This window comes from Mandrillus leucophaeus, unplaced genomic scaffold, assembly GCF_000951045.1.
Source record: "Mandrillus leucophaeus isolate KB7577 unplaced genomic scaffold, Mleu.le_1.0 Scaffold504, whole genome shotgun sequence".
Taxonomy (NCBI): Eukaryota; Metazoa; Chordata; class Mammalia; order Primates; family Cercopithecidae; genus Mandrillus; species Mandrillus leucophaeus.
Window position 1 is genome coordinate 294,225 of NW_012105410.1, and position 15,830 is coordinate 310,054.

Below are 15,830 nucleotides of genomic sequence, written 5' to 3' on the forward strand. Positions count from 1 at the left end.
AGAATGTAACAGCTTACTCACGTCGCCCAGTATTCAGAATAATTCATTAACCTGAGATAGCCAAATACTAAATGCAGAAATAATGCTGCTTTTAGTAAAATCTCTAAATTCATTTTTACCCTATGATCCAGCAAGTATCAGAAGTTGGCTCCCTTCAACAGTCCAGTTTAAAAACAACAAAAAGAGACATAACATGTCTTTTATTTCGAGAAACATTTACAGTCTCTCTATAATATACTTCTGCCAAGCACAGCTAGAAATTTAAAAATCCCCAGAGAACCTCAACCTACATTGCTGTTCACTCTCTTCTTGAAGAGCCTGCTCTCTCAGCTTCCATAAAACCATGACCCACTGAGTCTCCTGCTACCCCTCTCACTGCTTCTGCTTCACTTTCTGAAGAGACTTCTCTACCTCCTCCCTTTCCTTAACTGTTGGTGTTCTGCCTTCAGCTATCTTTTCACTCTATGTATTAGAGTGACTGACCATTCCTGTCTGCCTGGGTCTGAGGGGTTTCTTGGGATGTGGAACTTGCAGTAACAAAATCGACCATCCTGGGCAAACCCAGGGTGGCTGGTCACCCTACTACATATTTTCCTCGGTTTATTTCATCCATCCCTGACTATAACATCATCTGCTCAAACCACCCAAGCCAGAAATCTGGGAGTCATTATCCTTCACTTCTTCCTATCCAGTGAGTTGCCAAGTCTCATCAGCTCTCCTTCCCAAGTAATTCTTGACTCCATGCCCTCCAAATCTCTTGACTAGACTATTTCAATTCCAAGTATCAATTCCTCTTCTCCTCCCCACTTCACCTTCATTATCCATGATGCTGCCAAAGTGAAGTTTAAAAAATGCAAATCAAGTCATTCAGTCAACAAAACTTTACCGAGTGATTACTTTATGTTCTATGCCTTAGTGACAGAATAGTGAATAAAGCAAGTCTGCTCTTAGAGCTTACATTCTAGAAATGAGACACACAATAAATATATATAATCTCAGATGACAGTAAGTTTATGGAAACAAAATTAAGTAAGGTAAGGAGGACAGAGGGTGCCTGAGAAGTTTTGCTATTTTATATAAGGTGATTAGGGAAGGCCTCATTAGCAGAGCCCTGCACAGAGGGAGGGAGCCAGCAAGGTGGATATCTTGGGAAACAATGTTCTAGGCAGACAGTCCAACAAATGCCAAGGTTCTGACGCAGGACGGTCAGCAAGATCCAAGGAAAAGAAAGGAGGCCAGTGTGCTGCAGTGAAATAAGGACAGTAGTAGGCGAGAGAGGGCAGAGTGCCAGGCACATAGGGCTTTGTGGCTACCATAGGACTTTAAGAAGCCATTAGAAACTTGAGAGCAGAGGTAACATGATCTCACCTTTTGGAAGGATCTGAGGTTATGTGGACGATATACTGTAGGGGAGCAAGGGAAGAAGCAAGGAGACCAGTTAGGAGGCTATTGCAATAACCCAGCCTAGAGATGATTGGTGGCTCAGTTTGGGGCGGTAGCAGTGCAGATAGTAATTAGTGGATGAATTCTGGGTATATTTTAAAGTGAGAAACAAGAAGATTTGCTGATATACTGTGGTGAGGTGTAAGAGAAAGAAGAGTCAAAAATGACTGCACTAGGCAACCCAAAGAAGCAAGCTGCAATTCACCGAGATAGGGGAAAAGCAGGAAAAGCAGGTGTTGAGGGGAGAAGTCAGGAGTTAGGTTTTGGGGCATATTAAATTTGCAATGCCTATTAGTCACTGTTGATGTTGAAAAAGTTGCTAGAGAGTCTTGCCTGAAATATAATTCCTTGTTATAAATCTTTCAGTAGCGCCAGGCACGGTGGCTTACGTTTGTAATCCCAGCTCTCAGGGAGGCAGAGGCGGGAGGATAGCTTGAGCCCAGGAGTTTGAGACCTGCCTGGGCAATATAGTGAGATCCCGTTCTCCACAAAAAGCGGGGGTAAAAAAAGACAAAATAATAATAATAATAATAAGTGTAACAAAGCTTTCAGTAGCTTCTCATCCCCTAAGGATCAACTTCAAATCTCTAGGTATGACAGGTAAAACCCTTCTCGTTCTGGGCCCTGTATCTCTGACCATTCCCCATCATATCTACACTACCTTCATCCTTATGAAACATTCTACAGTTCCCTTTATTCCTTTGTATATGCCCCTCCTTCTGCCAGCCTGGCCTCGAACCCCTGGGCTCAAGCGATCTTCCTGCCTTGGCCTCCCAAAATGCTGGGATTACAGGAGTAAGCCATCATGCCTAGACAATGAGCCTCTGCCTTCTAAGCTCTAACAAATCTTATCTCATATCCATTATTACAGCATGTATCATCCTGCATTCTAACTACTTATTTTACATATGAGGCATCCGCTCTGGACTGTTAACTCCTTGAGTACAAAAAGGTGCCCTAGTCAGGATTTTTGCTGATTCCTCCTCTTTGCCCTTTGATGTTTCTTTCCATTACAACAATTGTGTTAGAAGAATAAATGAGCTAACAGATCGACGAACATTTTGGTTTGTTGATGCTAGTTTGGACCATGCTAAGGGAAGACGTGATAGGCAGGTACCATGCCCAAGATGCTCTCAAGCTTGCTGGCCAAATGCAGTATTTTTTATCCACAACTAATAGTCCTGCCCATATCATCAGTCATTGTCCTCTATGTACCTGTCTCCCCAAATTGACCCCAGTTCTTCTCTCTTATATTAATAACAGAAAATTCAAAGCAAACTCCTATTTTAAAAAAGAATTCCTGCGGCCGGACACGGTGGCTCACATCTGTAATCCCAGCACTTTGGGAGGCCAAGGCAGGCGGATCACCTGAGGTCGAGAGTTCGAGACCAGCCTAACCAACATAGAGAAACCTCATCTCTATTAAAAATACAAAATTAGCCGGGCGTGGTGGTGCATGCCTGTAATCGCAGCTACTCAGGAGGCTGAAGCAGGAGAATTGCTTGAACCTGGGAGGCAGAGGTTGCAGTGAGCCAGGCTTGTACCATTGCACTCCAGCCTGGGCAACAAGAGCAAAACTCCATCTCAAAAAAAAAAAAAAAGGAAAGAATTCCTGCCTATTTTTTTGAGTCTAAAACATGTTTTACCTAATCTAAGCCATATTTTTTTTTTTTTTTTTTTTGGGAGATAAGAGTCTTGCTCTGTCGCCAGGCTGGAGTGCAGTGGTGCGATCTCAGCTCACTGCAATCTCTGCCTCCAGGTTGAAGCAATTTTCCTGCCTCAGCCTCCCAAGTAGCTGGGACTACAGGCACACGCTGGCTACTTTTTCGTATTTTAGTAGAGACGGGGTTTCATCATGTTGCCCGGGCTGGTCTCAAACTCCTGAGCTCAGGCAATCCGCCCGCCTCGGCCTCCCAAAGTGCTAGGATTACAGGCATTAGCTACCGCGCCCAGCCTAAGCCAAACATTTTTTAATAAACAAAATGTAAAATATTCTTAAATAAGAATGACAACAGGCTGGGCACAGTGGCTCACGCCTGTAATCCCAAAATGTTAGGAGGCCGAGGCAGGCAGATCACGAGATCAGGAGTTCGAGACCAGCCTGGCCAGCAAGGTGAAACCCCATCTCTACTAAAAATACAAAAAGTTAGCCAGGCATGGTGGCACATGCCTGTAGCCCCAGCTACTTGGGAGGCTGAGGCAGGAGAATTGCTTGAATCCGGCAGGCGGAGGTTGCAGTGAGTCGAGATTGTGTGCACTCCAGCCTGGGCAATAGAGCAAGACTCCATCTCAAAAAAAAAAAAAAAAGAATAACAACATATATGACTTCTTACAAGATACACTTCCTACACGTATGATTAATTATAGCTTCCCATTTTAATTTATTAATCTTCCCTCCTGATCAGTTCCACCCATAATGTTCCCCAGGATGAGTACAATGTATTGCCCATACTGCTTTCTCTAACCTAACTTAATTCTTTCACAGCATTTTCACAATCTGAAATTATCTTGTTTAAATCAATTGGTGGGGGTGGGGGGTGGGCTTGTCTGTCAGGTTTACTATTGTATGACATAGCCTGAAATAATGCTAAAGAAAACAGTATGAGGCCAGGCACACTGGCTCAAGCCTGTAATCTCAGCACTTTGGGAGGCCGAGGCGGGCGGATCACCAGGTCAGGAGTTCAAGACCAGCCTGGCCAAGATTGTGAAACCCTGTCTCTACTAAAAATACAAAAATTAGCCGGGCATGGTGGCGGGTGCCTGTAATCCCCACTATTTGGGAGGCTGAAGCAGGAGAATCACTTGAACCTGGAAGGCAGAGGTTACAGTGGGCCAAGTTCCACCACTGCACTCTGGCCTGGGTGACGGAGCAAGACTCCATCAAAAAAAAAAAAAAAAAATTATGTGAGAGAAATGTTTGTGAAAATAGTGAGGCCGAGCTTGGTGGCTCATGCCTATAATTCCAGTACTTTGGAATGCTGAGGCAGGAGGACTGCTTGAGTCCAGACATTCAAGACCAGCCTGGTCAACATGGCAAGATCCCATCTCTCCAAAATAAAAAAATCAGCTAGCATGGTGGCATGTACCTGTGGTCCCAGCTACTCACAAGGCTGAGGTGGGAGGATCCCTTGAGCCCAGGAGGTCAAGGCTACAGGAAGCCATGTTTGAACCACTGCACTCCAGCCTGGGTGATAAGAGTGAGACTCTATTTCAAAACAAACAAACATAAACCATAGTGCTTGGTATTCATTCAATAAATATGTATTGGCATTCATTGTGTGTCTGACACTGAAGAGAGAATAATTGTGGCATATTATATTTTCCAAAGATGGCTGAGACAGCATCTCCCATTCCATATGCTCTTCTACATTCTCTCATTGAGAAGTAGAGTCCACCCCTTGAATCTGGTATGGCCAGTGATTCACTGCTTGACTTCTGAGGCTAGTCAGAAAAGGCAATCGGCTCTACACTGTGCTGGAACACAAGTTTTCGGAGCCTTGAGCTGCTATGTAAGAAGTCCGACTACCTGGAGACACCAGGCTGTGAGGAAGCCCAGGCCATATACATAGACCACATGCAAGCACTCTAGTCCACTGCCCCTGCGAAAGTCCCAACAGATGGCCAGAAGCAACAGCCAGACATGTGCTTAAAGATGCCTAGAGATGACCAGGTTCCAGTTATTGAGACTTTCCAGTGGGGATGCCAGACATCACGGAACAGACATAAGCCATTCCCACTGTGCCCTATCCAAATTCCAAAGCAAAAGATTCTATGAGCATAATAAAATGATGTTTCCAGGCACTACATTTTGGGGTGATTTCTGATACAACAATAGTAATCAGAACAGCGATGAACCTGACAAGTTTCCTGCCTTCATCGAGTTTATATTCTAGTGGCAAAAGACATACAATAAGCAAAAAATGCCAAGACAATAATATGAATTATAAAATGCTGGGATAACCATATACCCATGTGCAAAAAAATGATGCTGGACCCTTTCCTTACACCATACACAAAAAATTAACTCCAAGTAATTCCTAGAAGATATAGTCAATATTTATACATTTCAGTGATTCATTTAAAAATTAGCTTGAACTAACACCTAATCTGAAAGCTTTAGTATAGTCTTACTATAACGACTAAAGCATTTCTCCTTCCTTCCTTTCCTCCCTCCCTCCCTCCCTTCCTTCCTTCCTTTTTTCTCTCTCCCTTTCTGTTTTAGAGACAGGGTCTTGCTCTGTCACCCAGATGGGATCATAGCTCACTGCGGCCTTGAACTACTGGGCTCAGACAATTCTCCTGCCTCAGCCTTCCGAGTAGCTAAGACTACAGGTGCATGCCACCACACCCAACTTCTGTTTTAAAAAACCTTTTTATAAAGATGGGGGTCTCACTATGTTGCCCAGGCTCGCCTTGAACTCCTGGGCTCAAGCAATTCTCCCACCTCAGCCTCCTCAAGTGTTGGGACTAATACAACTGAGCCACCACACCCACCTGACTGAAGCATTTCTAATGTTAACAAGTACATGGCCAGGTGCAGTGGCTCATATCTGCAATCCCAGCACTTTGGAGGACAAGGCAGGAGGATGGCTTCAGCCCGGGAGTTCAAGACCAGCCTGTGCAACACAGTGAAACCCCATCTCTACAAAAAATACAAAAAGTAGCCAGGTGTGGTGGCGTGCACCTGTAGGTCCAGCTAGTCGGGAGGCTGAGGAGGGAGAATCACTTGAGCCTGGGAGGCCAAAGTTGCAGTGAGCCAAAATTGCGCCACTGCCTTTCCACCTGGGCAACAGAGTGAAACGCTGTCTCAAAACAATAATAATAATGATGTTGACAAGCACATGATCTGTAGAAAACTTAAATATAGTGATAAAAATGATTTTTTTTTAAACTCTAAGTGGATTACAGAATTAAATGTAAGTGCAAAAACTAAGAAATCTTAGAAAAAAAGCACAGGAGTAAATCTTCACAACCCTGGGTTAGGCAAAGCCTTCTTAGATACTATGTCAGAAGCATATGCAACACATCAGAAAGAAAACACAGCAAGGGTATGGAGAAAAGAGAATGCTTATACACTGTTGGTGGGAATGTAAATTAATACAGCCATTGTGTAAAACGGTATGGAGGTTCCTCAAAATATCAAAAATAGAGCTACTGTATGATCCAGCAGTCCCACTATGAATATGCATCCAAAGGAAATGAAATCAGTATGTCAGAGATATTTGCACTCACATGCTTATTGCAGCACTATTTACAATAGCCAAGATATGGAATCAACCTATGTCCATTAACGGATAAATGCATAAAGGAAATAGAGTGTATATACACAATGGAATACTATTCAGCCATAAAAATGAATAAAATCCTATCATTTGCAACAAAATGGATGAACCTGGAAGAGACTATGTTAACTGAAATAAGCCAGACACAGACAAATACCACATGATCTCACTCATTTGTGGAATCTGTAAAAGTTGATCTCACAGAAGTAGAAAGCAGAATTTTCTTTCCATAGGCTGAGGTGGTTAGCGGAGGGGGAATGGGGAGATGTCGTTCAAAGGATACATAATTACCATTAGACAGGAATAAGTTCAAGAGCTCTACTGTATAGCATGGTGACTACAGTTAACGATGATATATTATATTCTTGAAAAATGCAAAGATGGTAGACATTAAATGTTTTTACCACCAAAATAACTGTGATGTAATACATTTATCAGCTAGATTTAACTATTCCACAACGTACATAGACTTCAAAATATAATGTTGTACACAATAAATACATACAACTTAACTTGTCAATTTAAAAAATCTTGGCTGGACACGATGGCTCACATCTGTAATCCCAGCACTTTAGGAGGCCAAGGCAAGCAGATCACTTGAGGTCAGGAGTTCGAGACCAGCCTGGCCAGCATGGTGAAACCCCATTTCTACTAAAAATACAATAAAATTGGCAGGGCGTAGTGGCACATGCCTGTAGTCCCAGCTACCTGGGAGGCTGAGGCAGGAGAATGGCTTGAACTAGAGAGGTGGAGGTTGCAGTGAGCCGAGATCACGCCATTGGACTCCAGCCTAGGCGACAGAGCAAGGCTTCTGTCTTAAAAAAAAAAAAAAAAAAAAAAATCTTCTTAGGCCAGGCACAGTGGCTCGTATCTGTAATTCCAGCATTTTGGGAGGCCAAGGTGGAAGGATCACTTGAGATCAGGAGTTTGAGACCAGCCTGGGCAACATAGCGAGATCTCGTTTCTACTAAAAAAAAAAAAATAAGATAAAAAAAAATTAATCCTTTTAAAATTTAAACTTAAAAAAGCATAAGCAACAAAAGGAAAAATAAATAAATTGGACTTCATCAGCAATAAAAACTTCCATTGGCCAGGCATGTGGCTCATGTCTGTAATCCTAGCACTTTGGGAGGCCAAGGCAGGGGCTTGAGCCTAGGAGTTCAAGACCAGCCTGGGACCAGCCTGTGAAACATGGCGAGACTCCATCTCTACAAAAAATAAAAAAATTAGCTGAGTGTGGTGGCATGCACCTGTAGTCCTGGCTACTTGGGAGGCTGAGGTGGGAAAATCACCTGAGCCCAGGGAAGTCAAGGCAGAAGTGGGCTGAGATCACACCACTGCACTCCAGCTTGGGCAATAGAATGACATTCTGTCTCAAACAACAACAACAACAAATGTCTGCACTTCAAAACACACCATCAAGAAAGTACAAAGACAATCCACAGAATGGTAGAAAATTTTTGCAAATCATTTTTCAATCGGGGTCTTATATTCAGAACCTATAAAGAACTCTTAAAACTCAAAAACAACCAAAAATACCCAATGACAGAAATGGGCAAAATTTTGAATATCATTTCTCCAAAGATATACAAATGGCCAAGACGTGTATGAAAAGATATTCAGCATCATTAGTCATTAGGAAAATGCAAATCAACATCATTTATGAGATACCACTTCACATCTGCTAGGATGGTTAAAATAAGACATAACAAAAAGTTTTAGCCAGGTGTGGTGATGTACACCCGTAGAGCTACTTGGGAGGCTGAGGCGGGAGGATCCTTGAGTTCAAATCCAGCCTGGGCAACATAGTGAAACCCCATCTCAAAAAAAAAAAAGAGAATTCATCCACGAGAAGTCTAAGGGAAAAAAAAAGTGTCAGTGTTGATCAGAATGTGGAGAAACTGAAATACTCATATACTGTTAGGACGGTAAGACAGTGTAGCCATTTTGAAAAATAGTTTGTCAGTTCCTCCAAATGTTAAATACAGAATTATAACCCAGCAATTCCAATCCTAGGTACAGATACTGATATGGTTTGGCTGTGTCCCCACCCAAATCTCAACTTGAATTGTAATAATCCCCATGTATCAAAGACAGGACCAGGTGGAGATAACTGAATTATGGGGGCAGTTCCCCCAAGCTCTTCTCATGATAGTGAGTTCTCACGAGATCTGATGGTTTTACAAGGGGCTTCCCACTTCGCTCGACACTCATTCTCTCTCCTGCCAACCTGTGAAGAGATGCCTTCCGCCAAGTCTCCTGAGGCCTCCCCAGCCATGCGGAACTGTGAGTCAATTAAACCTCGTCTTTATAAATTCAATCTCAGGTATGTCTTCATAGCAGCATGAGAAGGAACTAATACATATACTCAAGATAACTGAAAATATATGTTCATATAAACACTTATACATGAATGTTTTATACATGAATGTTCATAACAGCATCATTCATAGCAGTCAAAATATGGAAATAACCCAAATGTCTATTAATGATGAATAAACAAAATTTGTTGTATTCATATATATTTGGAGACTGAATCATGTCTCCCAAAAGATATGGTGAAGCCCTAACCCCCAATACCTTAAAATGTGACCTTATTTAGAAATAGAGTTATTGCACATGTAATTAGTTAAGACGAGGTCATATTGGAGTAGGGTGGATTCGTAATTCAATATGACTGGTGTTCATATAAGATACACATGCAAAGATACAGACACACAGGGAGAATGCCATGACAATGAAGGCAGAGATTGGAATTACGCAGCTACAAGCCAATGCGAATGATTGCCAGCAAACCACCAAAGGTGGGAAAAAGTAAAGAATAAGATTCTTTCCTATAGATTTCAGAGACAGCACACAGCCCCGCCAACACCTTGATTTTTACTTCTAGCCTCCAGTACTATAAGATATTAAATATCTGTTGTCTTAAGCCACCCAATTTGTAGTATATTGTTACGGCAGCCCTTGGAAACTAATAAATTATATAATGGAATATTATTTAGCCATAAGAACAAATTAAGTAGTGATGCATGCTAAGTGAAAAAAAAAACAGACATTATAAGACTATATATGATTCCATTTATACAACATATTCAGAACAGGCAAATCTATAGGCAGAAAGATTAGTGGTTGTCTAGGGCTGAGGGCATAGAGGTAAGGGAGAAATGGTAAGTGAGTGATAGTGGGTAGTTTCTTTTTCGAGTGATGAATATGTTATAAAACTGTGGTGATGGTTACACAACTCTGTGAATATACTAAAAACTACTGAATTATACACCTTAAATTGGTGAATTATATCTCAATAAACTTTTTAAAGGGAGAATTACTAAAGAAATTAACAGAATGATATGACAGAGTTGGGGAGGGGTGGGGATACTTGAAATAGAGGATTAGTAAGATTCCTTACAAGTGGTAACATGTAAAATCTGAGCTGAAATCTGAAGGATGAGGACAGCTGAAAGAGCATTCCAGACAGAGGGATCCTAAAGTGAGAATAAGCTTGCATATTTGGAGAACAGAAAGGCAAATATGGCTAGACTATAGTAAGTGAGGTAGAAAGTGGTATGAGATGAAGTTGGGTAGATAGGCAGGAGCTAGACAGTGCATTAATGCTACAAAAATTAGAGGTAATCAGGTAGCTACAGTAAAATTGCAGGCATCTTCATTTCACCTTTAGGGAACTCTAGTTCACAGTATACACCTTTGTATCCCAATAGGCTTAGTAATAGTTGCCTAATTTCACTTTAAACATCCATAACCACAATGAACAATAACCCATAGGTATCCATTCCCAAAGTTAACTGAACCTCTTGGGTTTGGGCCAGCTGCTCTTGTGCAATCTCAGTCAAAACCAGTCCCAATCTATTCCTAGGCTAAGACTTTCAGGTTTGAAAGCCTAACCATCACCGCCAAAATCAGACTCCTAAACCTGTCTAACACTAACCCAGATAGAGTCAAAGCAACCCATTCTAGAGACTAGGAACTTTCTAAGACTTGTGGAATGTTCTTAAGGCTCAAAGATTCCTATGGCTCCTTCAGGCATGGTGGCTCACACCTGTAATCCCAGCAATTTGGGAGGCTTTGGCAGGCGGATCATTTGAAGTTAGTAGTTTGAGATCAGCCTGGCCAACATAGTGAAATCCCATTTCTACTAAAAATATAAAAATTATCTGGGTGTGGTGGTGGGCGCCTGTAATCCCAGCTACTTGGGAGACTGAGGCAGGAGAATTGCTTGAACCTGGGAGGCGGAGGTTACAGTGAGCTGAGAGCACGCCTCTGCACTCCAGCCTGGGTGACAGAGCAAGGCTCTCTCTCAAAAAAAAGAAAAAGAAAAAAAAAAGTTTGTACGACTCAAAGAATAGAGAAAACTCAGACCATCCTTAGGAATAAAACAAACTAAATGAGCAATTAACCCAATATTTGTGTCCTCAACCTGTTTACTAATTCCCCCCTTTGGGACATAGATGATACTGGCACCTATGCAGGTCAAAACATTCTAAAGTTATTTCAAAAGCTTGCCTTTTCCCCTCTGGTTTCAAACTGGATCACAGGTTTCAGTAAGAAAAGGTGATATGGCAAAATTCAAGAAGAATAATGTTCTGCACCAGCCTAAACATATTCTTTTCAGTTTCACTTAAATAGTTCTCCCATCTCTTATACTGTCATACAGCTTGTGTCAAACACCTGTTGACCTCATTATGGAAGCATTTCAATAACATCCAGAAACGGGCCTAAGAAAAACATGTGAAAACATAGTGAAGATGTAAGAAACAAACATACAAATCTGAGATGTAAACAGAACTGGGCAGGCCATTTAATAAATTTGAATTAACAAAGTGATGTTAACCAGAGCCCAAGGCTGCAAATAAATCCAATAAATTTACCATCATACCTTTATATATTTGGGTTGCTGCAAAAGTAATGGCAAAAACCATGATTATTTTTGCACCAACCTAATACAAGTCCACCAATATTTTAAACAAGACAAAAGGTAGTAAAAAGAGTATTATTTTCATTTACCCAGAAAATTAGCTCTAATCTATAGGCTATCTGTAGAGTTAAAAGCAAAGCACAACAAAAAACAAAACAAAAAACTCCAATGTGATTAAAATTGGTAGTAACTTGGACTTACTGTTTGGCCTGGTTAACATGAACCCCTAGTGTATAGCTCAGCCATTTGTATGTCACCTGTAAGAAGAAAAACATTTTCAAATGTTTTATTAGATGACTCCAGAGTGCAGATCAGTCCCGAGTGTCTGTTCCTAAAGATTCCTATTCTTAGACGGTTATGCCTTATAAATTACAACAAATGCCACTGCAGCTTTGCCAAGAACTATCTATCTGGGTAGGCAGGACCAAGTTACTTATCTTAAAAATGCTAGTAAGTTTGTTTCATGAAGTAATGAAAAATAATCTAACAAGACAGGTTGAACATACCTAGCAGAAAAAGCTCTCATTTTCCTCACATTCCTTGTTTTACTTAGGCCCTTTCCTCATGATGTCTTTTTTTTGGGACCACCAGCCAAAGCCATCCTAAAACTCACGCAGAAGATAGATGACTTTGAAATGTTATGTCTCAGAAACTTCTAAAGAAAGTTGCACCCATGCAAACATTAAAGGGCGCAGGTGGTGCAGGGGTCAGGAAATGAACAAAGAGGGTAAATATTTTTATAAGAGATCAGATTGGGAACTACCAGCATCAAGCCTTCATCCCTTCTAGACCCAGGATGCCTGCACTCTCTTCTCTCAAAGTCTCTCCAATTCCAAATGTCAAGCTTCCAATAGTTAGAAGACTTGCACAGGTTAGGCAAAGGTAGTGTGATGTAGAAGAAAGTATTAGTAAGAGGACAGACGTAGGTTGAAAAATTGCCTATCCCTTACCAACCGGAAATAAACAAGTTATTTAGCCCCTCAGATTCAATTTCCTCATCTAAGGATACCACCACCGACCTGGGGTAGGGTGCGGGGAGGTCACTGTAAAGATTAAAGTGCCTTGGCACACAGCATGCACTCGATCATCAAGGTTTGAAAAGTGCACTCACATCCATCATCTCGCTTGATCTTTACGGCACCCCTGTGAGGCGGGTCAAACCTCTAGCAATGCTTAAATTTCCAGGAAGAGGAAACAGTATCTGGAGGTTACACAACTTGTAATTTAACACAGTTAAGACACGATTTCCTCAATTATAAACGTAAAACTTTAAACGCCAACCACCTTAAAAGATAGGTGTAGGGACGCCTTAGAAATACTCAGCCAACGGCCCTCCCTCCGCGCCCGGTCTCCGCGGCTCCAGCCCCAGGCTCTGTTCAGAGCACGCCCACCCAAGGGACACGGACTTCCGTGTGTGCCGGAGGACCTTCCCGACGAGTCCTCGCTCGCCCTGGGGCGCAGAGCTCGCCCAGGTCCCCTCGTAGGGACCTGTCTCCCCCTGCTCCCCACGAAGCCACCGCAGAGAGAGTCAAGGCTCCCGCCACCCCAGCCGGGCCCAGGACCCCGGTCGCACGCCCGCGTTCCCCAGTAGTAGCTGCTCACGATCTTGTTTTGGTCCGTGACGAACTCGTCTATATTTTCCAGATAAAGCTGGTCCGCCATGGTGCGGCAGCGCTGGGACCCGCCTCTAGCCCCTCTCAACCACAGACACAGCTCCCGCCGGCGGGAAACGTCTTTGCTCCCTCCCAGGTCCCGGGTCGTTTCCCCGGCAACGGAAGCGACGCACTACGGCGGCCCTCAGCGAGTCAAACTAGTTATGGAGACGGCGCAGACTGAAGTAGGCAGAGCTAGTGGGAAACAACGAAGTATGGGGCCTCTTGGGTAGTTTTTTCCTATACCTACGTGCTTATGTTAAAGTTTAATTTATAAATTAGGCACAGTAAGAGATTAACAAAAATAACTAACGATAAAATAGAACAATTGTTATTATTATACTGTAATAAACATTAGTGAATATGGTCTCTCAACAGATGTCGTTGGATATAATATTTCCCTACCGAGATTGGCTGCGGGTGATGAAACCCGGGAAAGCCCGGATAAAAGGGAGACTATTGAAAACAAGTAATTTTAGTAGTGCTGCCAACTGGGGAGAAGTACTGCCTGTTATAATCCCTCAGAGTTGAGAAATTAGGGAAGGTTTTTCCAAAGGGGATGAGGAGAGGCTGAGTGTTTCGGATAGAGGCAGGAGAATTTGCTGGAAAAGAGTTCATTATCTCTGGATTATTAGGAGAAGAGGCGGGTGAGAGATACTTGGGAGAAACCAAATAGTTGTGCCTAGGAGAATGTGAAGAGGTGCATGAGCTGTGTTCTCAGGAAAACTTGGAGAAAAGTTATCAGGTTGGGGAATTTCAACTCAAATTTCTCCTAATATCACCCCCCAAAAATCTTTAATAATTGACTTCAGCATAAGCTGGTGCAGTTCAGTACCGCAGCTGTAGTGCATAAGTGAATCAGACTTACTGGGTTTGAATCCTCGTTTTGCAGTTCGTTGTGTAAAGTTAGGTAATTCTTTAGCCACTAGGAGCCTATTTCCTTATCTATAAAATGGGAATAATAATAGTACCTACTTCAAAGGCTTGTTGCAACATGCATTCATTCAAAGCACAGCAAAATCCTGAGAAAGGCCAGATACTGTTCTGAGTGCTGAGGTGCTGGGGCTGCAGCTGTGAACAATAATAAACCGAGCCTGTTCACATGTAGCTTACATTCTGAGATATTTAAGTGAAGGATAGTGGTGGTTTAAAATAGGGCAGCAGACTGGGCGCGGTGACTAACGCCTGTAATCCCAGCACTTTGGGAGGCCGAGGGGAATGAATCACCTGAAGTCAGGAGTTCGAGACCTGCCTGGCCAACATAGTGAACTCCTGTCTCTACTAAAAATATAAAAATTATCTAGGCATGGTGGCACGTGCCTATATTCCCAGCTACTCGGGGGGCTGAGGCAGGAGAATGTCTTGAATCCAGGAGGTGGAGGTTGCAGTGAGCCAAGATCATGCCACTGCACTTCAGCTTGGGAAACAGAGGGAGACTCAGTCTAAAAGTAAAATAAAATGGCTTGGCGCAGTGGCTCACACCTGTAATCCCAGCACTTTGGGAGGCCGAGGCAGGCAGATCACCTGAGGTCAGGACTTTGAGACCAGCCTGGCCAACATGGCAAAACCCTGTCTCTACTAAAAGTACAAAAATTAGCCAGGTGTGGTGGCACATGCCTATAATCCCAGCTACTTGGGAGGCTGAGGCAGGAGAATCACTTGAACCTGGGAGACAGAGGTTGTGGTGAGCTGAGATCGTGCCACTGCACTCCAGCCTGGGAAATAGAGTGAGACCCCCTCTCAAAATAAATAAATAAAATAAAGTAGGGTAGCAGTGCCAGACACAGTAGGTCACATCTACAATCCCAGCGCTTTGGGAGGCCAAGGCAAGGGGATCACTTGAGCCCCAGGATTTCAAGACCAGCCTCAGCAACATAGTGAAACTCCATCTCTACTTAAAAAAAAAAAAAAAAAAAAAAAAAAAGCCATGGTGGTGGCGCAAGCCTGTGGTCTGTGGTCCCAGCTCTGAAGTGGGAGGATGGATTGAGCCCAGGAGGTACAGGCTGCAGTGAGCGCTTGATAACGCCACTGCATACAGCCTGGGTGACAGGGTGAGACCCTGTCTCAAAAAATAGTAATTTTTTTTTTTTTTTTTGAGATGGAGTTTTGCTCCTGTTCCCCAGGTTGGAGTGCAATGGCGCAATCTCAGCTCACTGCAACCTCTGCCTCCCGGGTTCAAGTGATTCTCCTGCCTCTGCCTCCCAAGTTGCTGGGATTACTGGCGCCCACCACCATGCCCAGCTAATTTTTTGGATTTTTAGTAGAGACAGGGTTTCGCCATGTTGGCCAAGCTGGTATTGAACTCCTAACCTCAGGTGATCCACCCGCGTCAGCCTCCCAAAGTGCTGGGATTACAGGCATAAGCCACTGTGCCCAGCCAATACATTTTTTAAAATAGAGTAGTGGTAGTGGAAATTGAGAGAACTGAGTGACTTGAGTTTTCTGTTAGTCGGCAAAACCTGCTGATGAATTAGATGAGTGGAGTGTGGAAAAAACAGGAATCAAGGAAAATACCTAGATATA

At 42.8% G+C, this 15,830-nt stretch overlaps 1 protein-coding gene across 2 annotated transcripts in view; it reads right to left on the reverse strand.

Annotated features, from left to right (window-relative positions):
* Window positions 1–13,438, reverse strand: part of POLD3 (polymerase (DNA-directed), delta 3, accessory subunit) — a 51,523-nt gene extending 38,085 nt beyond the window's left edge. The window contains exons 1-2 of one of the 2 annotated variants that reach the window (XM_011996178.1): window positions 13,258–13,438; window positions 11,857–11,912 (exon numbers count right to left, since the gene is read on the reverse strand). In XM_011996178.1, coding sequence (XP_011851568.1) covers window positions 11,857–11,912; window positions 13,258–13,317 — 116 coding nt within the window. In that variant the 5' untranslated portion in view covers window positions 13,318–13,438. Of the gene's footprint in view, window positions 1–11,856; window positions 11,913–12,939 lie in introns of both variants that reach the window. The other variant, XM_011996177.1, reaches the window with a different exon arrangement.
* Between the last annotated feature and the right edge of the window lie 2,392 nt (window positions 13,439–15,830).